This window comes from Aphelocoma coerulescens, chromosome 10 (assembly GCF_041296385.1).
Source record: "Aphelocoma coerulescens isolate FSJ_1873_10779 chromosome 10, UR_Acoe_1.0, whole genome shotgun sequence".
Classification (NCBI taxonomy): Eukaryota; Metazoa; Chordata; class Aves; order Passeriformes; family Corvidae; genus Aphelocoma; species Aphelocoma coerulescens.
The window spans coordinates 3,913,323-3,932,127 of NC_091024.1; the positions used below are offsets into that span (position 1 = coordinate 3,913,323).

Sequence of the window (18,805 nt, forward strand, 5' to 3'; positions counted from 1 at the left end):
AAGTTCTGAGGTGACTAATACTAACATCAATATGTTGCTTTGATTTTGGAGGAATTACTGAATGTTTTGGGGTTTGTTCCTCTACCAGAAAAAAGTCCTGTGGAAGCAAAATTGCCATGGTTTAAACAGGCCCATGAAATGGAAGAGACCATAACAGTGTCAGAGGAGCCAACGTAAGTACACTGCCTTTTACAGTGAAGAAACATTTCCAGTGTGCTTTGCAGATCTCTGGAATGATTGTTGCTATGCAGTTTGCTTTGACAGTTGGTCCTCCATGGGACAGGAGTCGTGTGGTGAGCTGTTCCTAATTTTACACCTCCATAACTTTGCTTCTGGAGCTCCTGTTCTGGATGACACAGAGCACTATTACAGTGCCCTTATATCATTCAGGAATTCAAAGGGATCTTAATTCAGCCTAATGAAGCCCGAATTAATGCATGTGGAGGTGTTTCAGCAGATATAAATGAAATAATTTTAGTTTTATCCTGGTCATAGCTGTTACCTCAAGAGTGCAGTGGTGGTATTAAAACTTAAGAGGTACTTTGTAGGGTTGCCAGGATTTCCTTGGGGGGTGAGACCAATGCATAAAGTGAGAAAAACCTGCTGATCTCTGTGCTTAGCTGCATCTGTGGGGGTAAGTTGTGCTATTTTACATGCGTAGATGTGTGAAATAACATCTGGATTTCGTGAGTCCCCTAAAAACTGATGAGGTTAAGCCTTGCAAGTCCTGGGGATGAAAGAATAACTTAAATCCAGCTACACTTGTCCCTGACCCTTGTATGTTATGGCAGCCACACAGTTCCTTATATCCCTTGTGTACTTTTCATACACACACACACACACACACACACATATTTATATGTGTAATATATTCAATATATAGACATTAAAGTATTTAAATACGTTGTATACAGTGAGATTTTGAACAATATTTTATTGTGCTTTGCTGAATTCTGCCCTCATTTGTAGTAATGTCAATTTGAAATAATTTAGATGATCTTAATGATGTTACTCTGGATTTATATTGCTCTGATAGCAGTGTGCCTTATGCTTATTTTTCTTCTTCCATCAAGCTATTCCTGATTTTTGGCACACATGCAGCAACAGGTGTGATCATGAGTAATAAAATCTTTACACCTGCAATGACTCACAGAAGAAACCTCTTGCCAAACAGGTGTTTATATAGTTATGGTGACTGTAGTTTAAACTTTTCACTTCTCTAGCCTCTCCAGTCAAGTGTCAACCTACTGTGAGCAGTTATTTCACTCTCAGATCAGTGGCCCTGAATTCAGGCAGGGTAGTAGCAAAGATATAAAAATAAAGTGTGATTGTCCAAGGGGGTGATGCAACCAAATGTGCCTTTTAAGTGTCAGGATAGCCAAATGAAGGTATATGAGGTCACTTCTAGAGAGGATTCAGCATGAAGCTATAAAGAAAATTATCTCTAGCATTACAACATCCTGCTGTGGCAGCCATGAGCTAATGCACTTCCTGGGTTTTTAGGATCCTTCAGCATCAGTCTGACAGAACAAATGGAGGACTGGCAGGGACACAGCATTCAGAGGATATGTAGCATATAATAGAGCTCAGAGAGAAACTTTGTCATGGGCTGCCTTGTGCCTTGTCCTGACAGTGAAAGCAGTTATTCATCCTTCCTAGCTGTGACCCATATATTCCACTGTAGCCTTCTCTTCTTCACTTTGATGTTTTCCATCTTTCAGTCATGATCCTCATCCTGTCCTTAGACTTTCCTTCACAATTTCCAGAAGCACCTTCACCTAAGTCTAAAAGGTTTCTCCAGCCCCCTCTTACCAGTGACTCCTCTCCACCCCCTCTGTACTGAGGGGCTGCTGAGGTGCTGTGCCTTCCCTGTCTGGGCACTCTGGCCTCTCCTGGGACCCAGCTCTAACACTGGAGCCAGATTCCCCATTAGTTTCATTTTACTGCTGCCAACTGCTTGCTCTTTAGTCTTCTAAGGAAGCTGGCAGGTGAGGAGAAATGAGAAATAACTGATGCCTGACTTCATTCCTTTTTGCAGATTGTCTGTTGGTCATGTGGGCAATAATGGTTTGCAACCAGAGAGTTTCTTCATCAGTGCTTTAAACCTCATGCCCAAACTGCTCTGGTCCTCTCCAGCTAGAGTCAGATTTTTGGGGCAGGGATTAAGATTTAAAAAGAAACTGTGACAATAAATTATTACTTCTCCCAGAATAAATTATAGCAAGATCTCCGTCTGGTTCAGATCTGTTTAACTTTGCTTTCTGTAATTTAGACATGGCACAGTGATAACTCATAGCCCACCTCTGTCTAGCAGGAGACTTTATGATTTGGTAAAATGCCATCACTTTTAATTTTAGTTATTCTGTTGTCATCTAAATTTGAACCACAATATGAAGTCTCAACTTCTAGCCCATCCTTTTATGACAACTGTCTCTCTATGCTTTTGTGTGATATTTTAGTTGATAATGAATAAGAGAATAAATGCAGCTGTGCTTTAGAACCCACAAGTGATGGATATGCCAAAAGTAGCTTGAGGAAGAAAAATACTTCTGCTGCTGTGGTCTACCACGGCTGGTGTCCTGAATTTACATAGAGGGGGAATGTTCAAAAGCTGCTTTTTTTTTTATTATTAGCAAAATAAAAAATGACTGTCCTTAAAGTGAGGCCAAGAAAAATGTAGGTCTGACCTTTTTAGTTTTTAGTTGTGGAATGTGATGACAGTTGATACCAATCATTATTTTAAATGTTCTTCCCTCGAGCCGTCTTAGTTACAGTGGGATTCGCAGAGAAGCTCCAGCAAGTTTTTGCATCTTTTTTATTACTTGTAAGTTAAAGAAATAGACACCTCAACTGCCTTTCTCTGTCATGGCTTAGGGAAAAACTAAAATGCTTTCAAAAACTGATATATTTTTCCAGCAATATGAGCTAAAAAGTGATGTGAGGTGCAGTGTTTCTCATAAAGATTCCCACTTATGTCACTGGAGTCATTTTCACAGACATGTCCCCACTGTGCCTTTGGTGATAGAGCATCACCCATTTCTCACAGCTCCTTCTCTGAAAATAGGCTGCTGATTTTGCCCAACACATTGCCCTTGAGGCTGTTAAAACCAGCAGTGTGACTCTGTTCAGAGCAGGCAAGGGTGGTGCTGCAGGGAGGGGTTGGGTGCCAGTATCATGGAAGTTCTGCTCAGTAACAGCCAGCATTTTAGATGCTTCTTTAGACTTTTATCCAGGACCCTTGGTGTGTTAAGATTGGACTGGAAATATTGCAAGAGCAGCTTTTTTTTTTTTTTTATTTAGGCATTTCCTGTCTTAACTGAAAGCAGGAATCATGGTCATGAGGAAAATAAAAAATTAAGAGACACCATGTTTTCCAAGTCTTTAGAAAGCTGCAGAGGGCTGCACTGAGCTCAGTTTTTAGTTCAGATTTGATTTGTCTGTCTCATAGAACTCTGTCCCAGTTCTATCATCATTAGTTTAGGTCACTGCTTCATTTCCCAGGTCATCCTATGCTTGCTTTTACAGCATGTGCCAGGTGAAAGCACATTTCCATTAGTGCTGGACTGAGAACACTGCAGCGTGGACATGCCCTCCACTGCATCTGTAGTGTCTTCATTATTTATACCTGCTCAGATGAGTATAGGAGCATTTTAGTTCATTGTAACCTTGGGAAGAATGACTGGGTAAAAAGGCTGATTATAAAATGTTGTACCTGCTCAAATTTGCATTTTTCCTTTTTTTTTTATTTTTTTTAATCAGAAGAGGAGTCTCATCTCTGAACTTAGAGATTCCAGAAAATTTTCAGTTGTCACTGCCCTGTCCATTATTAATTGCTGATGATCCACAAAGCATTGTAGTCCAAGCACTTTGATGCTTCTGAATCCTGACCTGAGATGACTCTGAGTGTGTGCCCATTGAAGGCAGACTAAGTTTACTTCAAGGAAGTATTGTGTTCAAAGCATTACCATGTGTATGCTGTGGATGCCAAAATACCTCACATCTGAGGCTGATGGAGTTTGCTTTAATGACCTGTCACAGGCTTTGGTTTTGCATGTTCAGTGTAAAGTAAAGATTAAAAAAATCCATCTACCTGAGCTCAAAATTTAGATAAAAATCAGTTCTCTGTGTTCAGTCAGTACCTTGCTTTATAGTTTGGGATTACAATATGTAAATAGTCACATGACTAGTTAGCAGATGCCAAGATACAATAAAAAGTATTTTGTGTGTTCATTTTTTATCTTGCACTTCATTGAAAAAATACCAGACACTAATATTCAAGAGGAAAACCTCAGTTACAATACAGGCTTGCTATAAGTCAAGGAAAAAAATGCTTAGCATTTTCTGAGTTTCTTTATAAATCAGTTGGTTGCGGAATGAAATGATTGCTGTGGTTCAAAATTTCCTTTCATTCATATGGATTTCAAAAGAATGTTTTTGAAACACATTATTTTTGGAATGTTTAAATGCACTCAACTAACTGTACACAAAACTAACACTAATCTCTGGTATGCTGCTGTCATGCTTTTACCAAAAGAAGTTATTACTTTCAGACTGTAAACTTAGGTATGGCTGGAAGACCAACCAACCATTTTCAGCTATAGATGTCCATCAATTTTATTTTTCCAGTAATGTACATAAGTATAAATGGAGTCAATATTTTTTTTTTTACACAGAAGAAGAAAGTAATCATTCTGTTAAGCCTATGCACACTGGCCTTCATCCAATAAAGCACTTAAGCACAAGTTTCCCTCTGAACACATTATCATCCTGTTGACTTCAAAGCACAGCTAATATGCCTAAGTTAGGCTCATGCTTAAGCATTTCATTGGATGAGGGTGATTTTGCCCCCCTAGGTGGTTTGCATGGTTGTCTTTGAAAGGACTGTGAGATCTGATGTTCCAGGGTTAAGCTGATTCTATCTGCTGGGGTAAGAGAAAGCCTTCCCTTGCAGCTTTTCCACAGAATATTCATTAGAATTGGTTATCAAAAGCATCTGGATGTTGACCCCCACCAGTTGTGCCATCAGACTCAGTGGGCTCTTAGGTTGTACCTAACCTGGCATTTGCTCAGGTTTGATCACTGTAGGACACAACCATCCCCTATTTTGATGGTATCCTTCCAATGGAAGGTGGTCAGACTTGTGAAGGGATGAGCACTGGCAGTTCTCAGAGTCAAGAGGAGCTGGGGATAACCTGCCCTTTCCTGAAGTCTGTTGAGTGACTAACAGTGAGCTCTAACAAAAATTCTGAGACAGTTCGAGGAAACTTTGATGGGCTTAGATATATTTGTCTTTGTAGTAGAGCTGTAAAGGTATTCCATTAACATCTCCTTAAAGAATAGCCAGTTAACCTTTTAACCTCTGTTGGAAATGGGAATAATCTTTTCCACATGAAAAAGTCTTTTTTGGGGTCTGTTCCAATCACAGCCTGGGTGACTATCCCAAGGACTGACTTAGAGTATCCTTACAGGTTATCCAGCCATCTGTTCTCCTTTCTTCTGTTTGATTCTTCCTCTGTGTATACTGGCAAGAAATTATTGGCAAGATGATAAACTGTGCACAGAATCAAACCACACTGTTGACATTTTTCTGTGCTTACTGTGTATGCAGAGTGTAAATACTGATTTTTGTCTTACACAACTGTTCTTATGTTTGTAAGGGCAGCTTTCCTGCAGTAAGGGGAAGATAATCCTTTATCCAAGATAAGGGCCAAATCTTTGAATCCTAATTTGGATCTTTCTTTCCAAATACATTTTTAACATTGGTCTAATTATCTTCCTGTATCTCCTGCTGGTGTTTTGATCATCAGCTGCATTTGGACACATAATAAAGAGCAACTGCAGCCTTTTCATGGGGGAAAAAAAAAAAGTTCTAGGAAATTCTGTATTCTATTTCTTAAAAAGCACACCCTAGACCCACCCAGGATGACTTTATAAATGAAATTCAACCCCTTGGCTCTAGTGCCATTTTGAAAATTACTATCAGATATTAATGTGACCCTCAAAGTGAGAGACTATTATAACAAATTCATGACCTGTAAAACAAGATTTAACTGTAGTTCATGGGGAGCATAAATGCTTTCTAATAAAAATGATGGACTGCAGTCTGGTTAGACCTCTTTATTGAAGATGAGAGGCTGCTTGCAAGATTGAATCTGAAGAGCAGCCTGCAGTGCTGTGCACTGGATATGGCTCCACCTGAAAAGTGCTGCTCTTCTCTCTGGCTGCTGATTATTACTATGACGTAAGGTAAGGGCCTCTCAGATTTAAGCAGATTGCAAATATACTTTGGGCACAGGCCCAAGTCTGTGTACCTGGGGAGCTATTTTATATTGTATAGGTAGATCTTCCTGGAGTTTCTCCTCCTTTTCCCCATTGAAGGAGACTGAGAAAAGATTTTAGGTGCTTTCCTTTTTTCCTGAAAAAACGGTACAGCTTTCCCTGTTCCTCATGATTCTTTCTCCTCTTTTCCTACATCACCTTGTGTGAATTTTGGTAAATGGTCTGGGATGAGAATCAAGTGAAAGACTTAAAGACAACTTGATTATGCATTCTGTTTAAGCGTCAGTAAGTGCTATTTATTGTCTGCTCTGTGTATAAACACAAGTTTATGTGTTGGCTGTGTTTTAACTGTGCACACACAGACACAATTCCATGGAATGAATGATGGTGCTGGGATGATTTGCAGGTTTATCCCTGAGCCCTGGTCTCCGTGCAGTGCCACGTGTGGCAGTGGCATCCAGGTGCGGGATGTGAAGTGCCGCATTCTGCTCGCGTTCACTCAGACCGACCTCGAGCTGCCCGAGGAGGAATGTGAAGATGTGAAGCCACCAACAGAACGAGTCTGTCACCAGGTGTCCTGTGACAGTGATCCTGTCCCCTACACACCAGAATTTCCTCTTGCTGAAGGTGGCAGTGTGATTTACGACTGGGAATACATTGGGTTTACTCCGTGTTCAGCCACATGTTTTGGAGGTACCTTTTTTTTCTTGATTTATCCTGAATTGTAAGAATTTGGTATTGCTGCATCTCCTGTTGGTGTTACCCTAAAGCAGCTATGTTGATCTGTAGGAAAACCTGCAGGCACAAGCTTTAACATATTTTTGGTTATCAATAGAGTATTTCAAACTACTTTGTTGTCTTTATCAAACACTTACTGGGTTAAATAAGGTGCTGGAAGTTGATAACAGCAACTTGCTTTAGTCTTGCTGCTTCAGGAGTGTCAGCTACCAGGCCAGCTGTGGTACCAGCACATTTGATTCATCAGTGGTGGGAATGTTCAGATGATCTACCTTTTCCTAGGAACCATAAGCGGATGGTTTCAGAATAAAAATGCCCATGTTTCTTCCTTTTCTTCCAAAATGCTGCCATTTTCTGCAGAACAGTAGGAACACAAAGTTGTAACTAGGGAGGCTTGCTTCCAGCCTGATGGGTGTGAAGATCAAACGGGAGCTGGTTTTGGTGCACTGGATCACTCCATAGGAGCTCTGTGCCATACATCTGTCTGCAAGTAGTTAGGCACATTCCTTCCTGGATGTAATCGAATCTCCCTGTCCTCGTAAGTACATGTTACCAGACAGGGCTGCTGGTGTTGCTACTACTTACTGTACTTTGGGACTGAACACAAGTGAGTTATGAAGTGTTAAGTGGAGGCAGTGGAATTGTGAACGCACCTATATATGACAGGACTGCTGACATCAGTGGGAAGTGAAGACCGTTGTACCCATAGAAGAAATAAAAAATGTAGAAAAAGGGAAAACAGAAACAATTGGAAGCGGGGAGCGAGATAGAGCTCACAGACAGCAGCCTCCTTTGTGCTATTCACCAGCTCAAACCTGGAAGACAGAGGCTGGGAGGGATGCACCAGAATGGGAGCAGCAGGAGGGTAAGTGACTGATAGTGCTTCCTTTTTCATTTAACCCTGCTGTTCACTGAGGGGGTTGATCCAAGGAATAACCTGTGCTCACAAAAGCTGGAACATCCCATTCCCTCTGCTACCTGCAGTGGGCATTACGGCTGGCAAGGGAGGAGAGGCTGACTGTAGTCCAAGTGTGTTTGTATAAACATGAGATGGTAGTGACAGCTGCTGTGGCTGAGTGTCTCTGTTTCATCACTTTTATAAGGGAAATGTTTTTAGAAATAAGGAAATTGTACTGTAAAGCAGAAACAAACATTTCATTAATTCTAAATTTGTAGTTCTGGTATCTCAACTGATACTTGTAGCGTACGACCATTTTCTTGCTACCCTAAATCCACTTGACTGCTTTTTAGCCAACTTCTTTGCCAGAGGTGTTCAAAAACGCCAAGATTTTTTAATTTTGAGGACATCATCAGATATGTAGGCTGAAATAATCTCTAGTCTTTGCCTGCTATTGCTCATGTGCATGCTTGCATTCTGCATCTTCAAGGCTGAGTTTGTCCATGAAGAAGCATCCCCATAAAAACTTGCCCTTGGTGTGCAGGCTGATGTAATTTGAGGAGCCTGTACTGAACACAGCAGTTTCATTGGAAGGAACTTCAAAATGACTGATGAACAAATCTCATGTTCAGCTTAATGTTGTTCCTGAGGGAGCCAAGTATGGATTCTGTTGTTGACTTCTGACCCATTCATGAATTTCTGAAGTTCCCTGACCCAGATTTGTCCTAGAGGCGTTCATAGTAATCTAACAATTTGTTTGCTATCCAGCAGAAATTACTCACTTGAAGAAGTTTGAAAGACAATATCTGTTTGTGTTTTTAAGGCTTCTGTGGTATCACTGGTACTGTGTCTAGACATTTTCCTTATGCGATGCTCCTGGGAAATGTGGGAAGTTGTTGGGGTATTTTATCAATGAGCAGCTTCAGAAGCCCCCATGTTGCTATGCTAGTTAGGTGATTTTTCCTTTCTATCAGCTCTGGTCTTCTGGCTGCCTTGGCAAAGGCTTTCAAACAGACCAAAAATTACCTGCCGATAAATAGTTTTAAGGGAACCAGACATCTCTTCTGTTTCCAACTCACTGCAATGTACTAACTAATGATCTCACTGTCTACTATTTTTCCATTGTGTAGTTCAAAGGAGCTGATCCATTTCTGCTAAATTTTATGTTCAAATCTCATTTCAATTAGATGAACTCTTTCGCTACAAGAAATAAATGTTGTCTGAGTTTGGAATAACCCAGTGTAATGTAAATTATATTAGGTACTTTTTGTCTAGTATGTATGCATCTAGCAGTGGCTATTAAAACAAATTCCTGTGGATTTCTGTATCCTCAGTACTCCCTACCCCCATTTCTTAGTGCTTAACTCTTTCTGAATGAGGGGAAAGTCTGCAGGGTCTAAGTAGGCTGGAAGCTTTATAGCCACTATTTGAGCAAGGTCCGAATCTCTCTTTCAGAGCTTGTCACTTGCACCTCTTTTTTAATCCTCATACAGACTAGACTTGTAATTCAGTCTGCTCTGGTCCCTCTGCAAAGCAGATGAAAAAATGCAGATGGAAACACTGGGGTTTTTTGGGTATTAGACTTACAGAGAGTGATTTGCCAGGCTTTATCAAACACCATCTTTCCTGTTCTAGAGCAAAAGTCACACCAGTCTTGGGTCATGTGTGTGCTTTCTGCACCAAACCTCTGTGGCTTCTCACACAGCACGTGAAGAGCCAAACAGGTTGAGGTTTTGAGCAGCCGTGTTGTTTTATGCCTCTTAGCAGAATTAATGCTCCTTCATCAGTCTTTCCATGAGTGTAACTAAAAGTTGTCGAGGCCTGTTAGTCATAGGCAGACATCACCTTTAATACCCATAGGAAGCTCTGTAACCATTCTGAAATCTAGAGATCTGTTTTTTCTTCAGTGCCTGAAGAAATCCCAAACTCAAAATAAGCCAGCTGTATGCTTGGGGATCTCAAAATTTGCCTTCATTTTCCCAGAATGCTTTTTTGGGTTTCTTTGTTTTTGTTTTTGCTTTTTTTTTAAATCTGAAGAACTTTGGCTGTGATGTGAGAGTCCCAGGTGTAAGTTTAATTTTCATATCATCATCAGTAGGGAATTAATAGTGATTATGAGAATAAAGAGTGTGCCTGGAGAGAAATGTTTTTGTTGTAATCTGTAGCATTTCTTTAGTGTTGTCAATCATTTAACTATTCAACAATATTTTAAAGGGATGTTTTCCATTTTAAAAAATCACTGAACATTTTCTTGGTTAATTATACCGTTAGTTGCAAGAGGCAGATTTTGGTGGTTAAACATTATTATTATTATTATTTATACTCCATATGCTTCAAAAATGATTATTTGGGCCACCTAAAGTCATTACATTGGCCTGAAAATAATGAGATTAAGTAACAAATAACATATGCACTTCCTGTTATTTCCTCTATAGCCTCTGTGGCTTTGGTAACTTCAGGGTACAGTCAAGTTGTGTTTTCAGGCTTTTGTCTGGACCATAAGGGCTAAAAGTTTACCATTTTATTTATGAGAAACCTGAGATTCTTAGAATATTAATGGATTCCAGCCAAACTTAAGGGCTCTGAGAAAAACAATGACCATTCAGAGCCTCACATATAAAGCTGAGAGAATTCTCTCTCAACTGGTGTTGGAGTCACCTGGATAACCCGTCACCCGTATCAGCTGTTTCATTAGCTGCAGATGGTGTTTACTCTCTTACAGAGGTATAAAATAGATGCACAGAGATACTCAAGGATGTGTAGAAATTGGCATTTCTTCTGAGTTATTTTCAGCTTATAGTACATATTTTTAAGAAGCCACCAAACTGAGACTATCTGAGGTAGATAAATGATTGTCCTTCCTCTTCCAGCTTTAGAGAATAGATCTACCTTCTTAATGCTTGCACAGCAGCTTTCCACCCCCATTTTCTTTGTACTTTAAAAATGCAGGAACAAGAATTCTGGGCTTAATTCAAGCATTTTGATCTTTTAACACAGCTTCAAGCACTGTATATTTCATCGCACAGAAAAGATTGTAAAAGAATGTAAATATATGCGGTTTGAACGCTGGGTTCAAGTAGAAAATATTCTATTTCACTGAATAGTAGGGTAATTACTACAATAGTGCATCAGATTACTGTAAAAATACTTAATGCTCCCTGCTGCATACATAATGTTTTAGTTAAATTATCTACTATGTTTATATTCTAAGCCAAGAAAGTCATACATATAAAACTTTGCTTGTTTGAATAATAGATTTTTCCATTTTCCAATCGACATAGAATGAGTTTATCAGTGATTGAAGTTCCCAGCTAATGGAAAATTATAGTTTGGAGTGATAAATCTGATTAATTGTGAAGACATTTTGACAGATAATTTCAAGCAAATGTAACATCAATTAAGTGCAGTTATTTATTGAATAGAGTTCTCGAACTGAGAATGAAGGAACAGGAAGGGACTTTGTGGTCGGTTTTTAACAACTTTTTAGTATCTATTTTGTGCTTACAGCATCAAAACAGGGTGCAAGTTTTCTTTCATTGAGGCCCCAGTGGGGAAGAATTGCTAATGCAGTTTGTGCTCTGTACTTCAGTCAAATGAAAAATGCACCACATATCAACGTTTTCTTCTCCTAATGTGATTAAAGCTACACAGCTCCTGCTGCAAGGAATGGCTTAATGAACTCCAGGTGGCAATTTGTAGTCAGACCCCATCACCTGCTATGACATGCCTTTTGTTCATTTGGCTGGCCAGTTGAGCCTATATAACACCAAGATAAAAATTTCCCGTGGTGTTATTGCCAATTTAGATGGTCTGAAGGGAATTCAATTTAATTCCCTTCCGTTGTGTGAGATATTAAGATGATTCCATCTATTACAACCTGTTCCAGAGCAGCAGCATCACCTTGGGGCGTGGTTTTCTCACAGAAACATAGGTGAGGTCAGCAAAGCTAAAGCTTAGTAGCATGGGGTAGATTTTGACCTAAAATATAGATTATATGGGTTCTTGACACGGACTTGATTACTTGTCTGCTAAGGCAAATCTGTTTCTGTCAGGACCCAACTCTAAATACTTCCTTCTCTCCTGTAGACAGCCAAATGTGCATTTCCTATGCAAGGGGAAAGGGAAGCTGCTCCTGTTAAATGAACACTTGAGGACTGACTGGAAAGAAAACTTTTGATTCCCCTACTTCTATAACAAAAAAGATATTTATTGCTTTGTCATCTTCAGGAACTTTTATGTCTGCATTACAGTCATGGTATTTGTTGTTAAATATTTATTCTCAGCCTGACTAGTAAAATAGTGCATGTGTTCTACATTAACGTAATTATCAATACTTTGATACAAGAGAACTGAATAGGTTGTCAATCATATTTAAGGTCAGGTCTTTTGTTCTATAAAAATTCATCACTTTGTAGATGTAGTCAAAACATTTATATAACAAGGTCTTTCTGAACTGCAAATGAGTCCCAGAGGGGATCTCGAGGTGTACCAGAGAGCCTGAAAGAAATTGGAATCTGTGTTACTCTGAAAATCACTGCTGGTTTACCCCTGCTGAGGTGTCTGAAGTAGCTGGACTGGCTCAAGTGGGATTGTGGCCTGGGCTGGCTGATACACTGGACTGAGTCAAAATCATTTATAGATGGAGGGAACATCTTTGGTTTATGAGAAACATGACAGTGCTTGTATACAGGAGAGAAATATTGGCCTGGGGGTGGAACTTTCAGGGTTGGGTATTCCAGCCCACTGGAATCAGAATGGCAGATGGTCAGCAGTGTCCTTTCAAAATCACTGAAGTTAAGTGAAAGATAAGAAGGAAATCGATTTAAATGCTATGAAACTGTAACTCTTTAAGAGACATTTTTACCTGGAAACAATATAGGTATTTTATGATTTCAGCTCTTTTGTTCTACAGGATTGTCATTAGCATTGCTTGTATAGAACATCCCAGCTGCACAGAATCCCCCAGGCACATCACAACCTTCTTGTATTTAATGTGCATGTGAGTGAGCTTTGAAATTGGGTAAGGCTTTCATACTGAAAAATATGATATATAAAATTGGATAATTGCAAAGGTTTAAAATAGAAGTAATTCACCGAATGTGTATTCACTAAGCTGCCTTGTTCTAAAGGAAACTTATGTTACGTTTCATTTTGACTCATAGAAATTTGAGTATTAGTAATCTTCCATGCTTCAGTAATAAGATCCAGGTAGCCAGAGCTGCAGATCAGAAGGTGCCAAGAACGGTAACGAGTGAGGAAAGCTTTAGGCTGGGTCAGGTTTGCTGCCTTCAGCAAAACCATTGCATCTCTTGGCCCCTGAGAATGGCTGACTAAACATAGAACGTTTCTCCTGCCTATAGCTTTGCAAGTTTTCTGCATTTTTATAGCAATTTTTTCAGATCTTTAGCTCTTTATTAAAGGCAAGGTAAGTGAGAAGGAATCACTTTTACCTCCGTTTTGGCAATGGAGGTAGTAGCTGGCTTAGGACCATTACAGAACCAGCAGATGCAGCCTCTGGTAGTGGCTTGACAGAAAAACCTGTTTTTTTAATTGTTTTTCAGAGAAGTAGAATGTAAAATCAAGCCTTTTAAATCTCACAGAAGTAAAATTAAGATATAATTCTCGAGTATCTTTTGAGCATCTTGCCTCTGCGTTCCTTTCTGCTTGAGATGTTACTTCTAAGCCTGCTATCTAATTCAGTGTCAGAGCCTTTCACCGAGTGTTATTCAAGAGTAAGCTTTACAGAAATCTACTCCATCTTCACTGTTTCACGAGTATTTTCCTTTTGGATGCAGGCACACAGGAAGCCATTGCCATGTGCCTGCACGTAGAGACAAAGCAAGGTGCCAATGAAACCCTGTGTGACAGTTCCAAGAGGCCACCCCCAATGACTCGGACCTGCAACACAAAGCTCTGCCCTCCGAGGTACCCCGCGATAGTGAAATCATCTGGTGGCAAAGGAAGGGTTAATGGGACTTTATTGATGTTTATTTAAACATTGGCTTTCTCAGAAAGGGTTCTGATTGCAGGACTGTGGTCATGCTTTGGGATGAAATTTCACTACTTCTGTTTTCAACAAGGTTTTGGGGTTGGGGTGTTTTTTTGGTCTTGTTCACTCCTTTTCCGCTTTTCATATCTCACTGATGAAATAGGGGACGTTTTCTGAAATAAATCTCTTCCGTGTTGAATATCTGCCAGAGCTGGAAAAAGAGCCTTAACTCTCCTAGTGGTAGAAGGAAAATTTTGAGGATATTGCACCAAAAAAAAAAAAAAGCTGAGAATATTTACTTTTTATCTTTACCGAACGAAAAAAAATGAAATTATTATTTAAAGGTACCTTAATTTAATGCTTCTTTAGTAGCTCCACATAGTTCTTATGTTTATTTGGAGATTCTGGGGAAAGAACGGACCTAGTCCAAATCCAAGCAAACCTCTAGGTCATTTGATCACTTGAAAGGGCCATATGTGAAATTTTGATGTGTACTGCCTTATTTACCCATTTTTGATCTCTGACATCCCAGATCCTTTGCAAATTGTTTCAACGTGTTTGCAGAAACCTGCTCTTGCTGAATGCAGGGAAGAAGTTCACAGGAACAGGATGTTTTGTAGAAAACGTATACACATTTAAAGGAAGTTTTGTAAATATAAGCTCTATTTACATATTTACATTTAAAAATGTAAACATCAGCAGCTTGCCAACAGGCTGTTTTCTAAGAGGAGCACTCTGAAGGTAAACACTGGTAAAAACTAACTTTGTCTGAAAATGACCGTTTATTACTTTATTGTTAATAAATCCTGCATTTGCTTGTTACCTGCAAGTTTATAAATCCAATTTACAATTTTGCGCTCCAGCTGAATCAAAAGGATGTTTTAGCCATCGATCAATAACTGTGCCTGCAGCTGTGCTTTTTGCTAGGCTCTGTTTGGGTGAGACTGTTCCTTCCCCAGTGGGAGGTGTGTTGCTGAAGGTGAGTTTTTGGCTGTGTTTTTTGGGACAGGTGGCAGAGCGGCCCCTGGAGCCGCTGCTCGGCGACCTGCGGGGTCGGGATCCAGACGAGGGACGTGTCCTGCCAGCAGCCCGGGGGATCTGCTCCTGCTGCCCAGGAGTGCAAAGACCCAAAGCCTCACTCTTTACAAGCCTGTAACCAGATTGATTGTCCCCCTGCTTGGCACGCTGAGGAATGGCAACAGGTATGGCTGGCTCACAGAAAGAGCTTAAATGTGTTCCTCTGGCCAGGGACTCGAAACTGTGCAGCACAGAAGGCAGCTGCCAGCCTTCTGTAAGTGTTTCAGCTTGCACCATTGGAACAGACTAACCCAAAAGCACTGCTTCACACTCCTGTGCCAGTGGGTAGTCACAGGATGAGGTGGAAGTCCTTGTTAGGATTTCAGAAGCTGGATACCACTTATTCCATACATCATCTCTCTCCCTAAGCTCTCTAAACACAATACCTTCTTTTTTTTTTTTTTTAATTAACTGGTGAGTGACATAGATTTATGCATAAGATGCACGTTTTTCTCTAAGATTTCTACTACTTGCTTGCATTCAGGTGGTATGTTTGACTTTTAAACTCCAGTTCTCCTCATCTCTAATACAGTAAATATTTTAACAGAGGAATTTTCTGTGCTGCTTGATTTTTCATTCAAAGTAGATGTCGTTTTTCAAGAGCACAGATGTCCATGCAGGTGTAAATGCTGTGTTTAATTCTTCTCCTCCTCAGTGCTCACGTACTTGTGGAGGAGGGATTCAGACCCGCAAAGTGTCCTGCAAGCAGCTGCTGACAGATGGAAGTTTCCTGAAACACCCTGATGGCACCTGCCAGGAGCCCAAATTGCCAACTAGCAAAGCATGTGCAAAAGTTGACTGTCCTCCTCAGGTGGTCTTTGGAGAATGGTCCAAGGTGAGCAAACCTCAATAATGGGGAACCAAAACCCTCCATTCCAACAAAAGCTCTAGAGATTTCTGCCTGGGTGAATGAGCTGTTTGGGGCAGTAAATTGCCAGGGCAGCTGGAGCTTTCACAAGGCCTGTACTGAACTAAAGTGTGCATCCCTGCCTGCAGCCAGGCTGATCAGAGCCCCCCTCCTGGGCAGTGTTTCAGTCGCTGAAGGACAGGCTGTAATGACCTGGCTGCTTTCTAGCAGACATGGTACAGATTCCAAAAATCAATTCTTTGCATTATTCTGCAATACATCCTCCTCCTTTCCCATTTAATGCAAGCTTGCTGCCACTCCCCATTCGAAATGATTTAGAAAATTGAATTTAGAAGCTGCAATTATAGGTTCATGCAATACAACCTAAGGGAGAGGGTTGAGAGACTTGGCAGACTATTTAGAACCTGCTGAATTGTTTCTCTCAGATACCAGATCTCATTGCTCTGTTCTGCCCATGGCTGGACATAAACACTGCTATGTTATTTTAATTCCTGTCTTGCTTGCTGGAAAAGCTTTCTGTCTTATATTCTTATTGCCTGAAAAAGTGGAGAGAGTTTAATAACTAATATTAGATTTTAATAACTAGACAACACAAGGATTCCTATGAAGTAGTGTGTGTGTACTCTCTCAGAACTAAAAAAAAATTTAAAAAATTAAAGAAAACCCACCAGAAAGCTAGTTTAAAATTAGCATACGTGGTATGGAGCACCAAGTTTAGCTTGACTGCATCCTTCCTTTCACAGTGCTCAGTAAGCTGCGGTGTTGGAGTCCAGAGAAGGAAACTTGCCTGCCAGAACCTAACAGCAAAGGGCCAATATGTCACATTAAATGGCTCAATGTGTAGTGCTCTGTCTCCTTCACTGCTTGTAAGGTCTTGTCAGATGAGTGCCTGCAACAGTAAGTATTTATCTGGTTCCTTGCTGATTTGGAATGATCTATTTATAAATCTGTGTACACATTAATTCACTCATCTCCCTATACTATCACAAGAAAACTTGGCACAAACTCTGAGTGTCACAGTAACTATACCTGTAATAACAGGATCATTTTTATTTTTATTTCTGCCACTCAGAAACAAAGGTTATGATCTAAAGAAGTGGTTTTTGAATATATTATGGTACATACCTCTCACCCTCATTCTTATGCATAATTTAATCTGATATTTCCTTTATTGTTTACACTATTCCAACTGGGAAAAAAAAAAATAAAAAGATAAATTCATAAATTTACCATAAGTCACAACGGACATTAGAAAAGATAAGAATCCAGTTCTGCTGCCTTGTCTTTTTGTTGTACATTTGTATTACACTGGATATTTTGCTTAACATGGTGGAATTCAAAACCTGAAACTTTATGCCAGTAATAATTTTAGGTATAATTTCTATCTTTCCTAGTATAAATAAGAACCCTGGCCTCATTAGCTGTACAGGGAACGGTGACAGTACAGATACTCTTCAAAAAAATCTGATATTTTATTACTGTCTATGCAAGAACCTTTTCAGAAAGATTTTCTGTAGAAATTGTACAATTTGGGCACAATTGGGTTATGCTACTGATGGTAGTTGCACTAATTGTGTGTTTAACACCGATGGAAAAACCTCTCTGATACTGAGTATATTTAATTTTATATGCTAATTTAGAATAAGCAGCTCTAAATTGCAGCTGAATGTCTGAACCTGTGCTCCTCTTCCTTTATAAAGGAGTATATATACAATTATATATTGGTTTGCAGGTTTGAGGGTGCTGAGAAGAAAGGAAAAAAAAGAGCTTTTAGTTTTGAGCTGGGGGAAAACAAAAAGCCTTTTTCAATGGCCTGGTTTTGATCACAAGTCAGAGATAGACATGTTTTGACCCAGCTTGTGGTGTTGTGAAGAAATAGCTACTTGATACATTTTGAAGCTTTGCTTTAAAGATTATTCACAAAACAAAATAAGAAATAGAATAATTACTGATTCATACATAATATGAAACTTCTTTTCCTGGCCTGCATTTCAGATTAACATGCCAAAATTCTGAGGTTCGAAACTCCACTTAAATAAAGCCCTGTGGACTTCCAGGAATGTCCTTGGCATAAGGTTTAATAAAATATTTTGAGCTGCATATCTATCTGAATTTAATTAATTGTGGATAGTTGAATGGCAGTGGAGCTGGTTTGCAAACTGCTTAGCTCAGACTGATGTTAATGTGACCATGTCAGCTTCCAGCAGAGCTCCTAGAGAGCAGCACACAGGGCTGCAGAGGGAACACCATCAGCCAGAATGGTGCACATCAAAGTCATAAAGAGAATCGCTGTCCTCTCCCTCTATTTCCATGACCCTTTGGAGCAAGGGAGCCTCAGCAGCTCAGATGTGCCTGGTGATCCTCCTGCTGTGCAGCAGGAGGGCAGGGGAAGGTGTGAGGCTGGCCCATGCCCTGTTTGGGTCTTGCAGAAGGAGCCAGGGCTAGGACAGCATCAGGCTTTGGATTCCCAGGAACGTGGAGGAGGCATCTCCTCCTGCAGCCGTGGGTTCAGGCTGCCTTGAAGAGGGAGTGAGTAGAAGGCAGGAACAGAGCATGGCTGTAGGATGAGGGGTGATGAGGATGGATGAGGAGCAGTGTGGTGTGAGGTGTGACTGCTGTTGGGGGTTCTTGCCTTGGAGAGCAGTTTCTAAATGCTCCTTCTCAAGGTGATGCTTCTGTGGCTCACATGAGTGCCTTTTTTACTGTCTCATGACAGTGCTGAGTCATTTTAGGCTTAATCTTTCACCCTGAGACTGGCAATCGTAGCTGTTTTCTGGCTTAGCAGGGCTTATTAAGTAGAAACATTCCTGACTCTGGGCTCTGAGAAATAGGAAATAACACCAGTCTAGCCCTGAGGTCACCAGGATCTGAAACCCAGCTGAAGCTGTTCAGGACCATTACAGGTCACAGATGCAGATGGATTTGTATCAGGTGATAATGAGGTCCAATGGCTCCA

General features: G+C 40.2%; 1 protein-coding gene across 8 annotated transcripts in view; it reads left to right on the plus strand.

The window, feature by feature from the left end:
• ADAMTSL3 (ADAMTS like 3) overlaps nt 1-18,805 on the plus strand; it is a 180,353-nt gene that overhangs the window by 132,400 nt on the left and 29,148 nt on the right. For 7 of the 8 annotated variants that reach the window (XM_069025491.1, XM_069025495.1, XM_069025493.1 and 4 more), the window contains 6 exons: nt 89-173; nt 6,686-6,972; nt 13,711-13,840; nt 14,914-15,106; nt 15,637-15,816; nt 16,593-16,746. In XM_069025491.1, coding sequence (XP_068881592.1) covers nt 89-173; nt 6,686-6,972; nt 13,711-13,840; nt 14,914-15,106; nt 15,637-15,816; nt 16,593-16,746 — 1,029 coding nt within the window. Of the gene's footprint in view, nt 1-88; nt 178-6,685; nt 6,973-13,710; nt 13,841-14,913; nt 15,107-15,636; nt 15,817-16,592; nt 16,747-18,805 lie in introns of those variants that run through there. The other variant, XM_069025499.1, reaches the window with a different exon arrangement.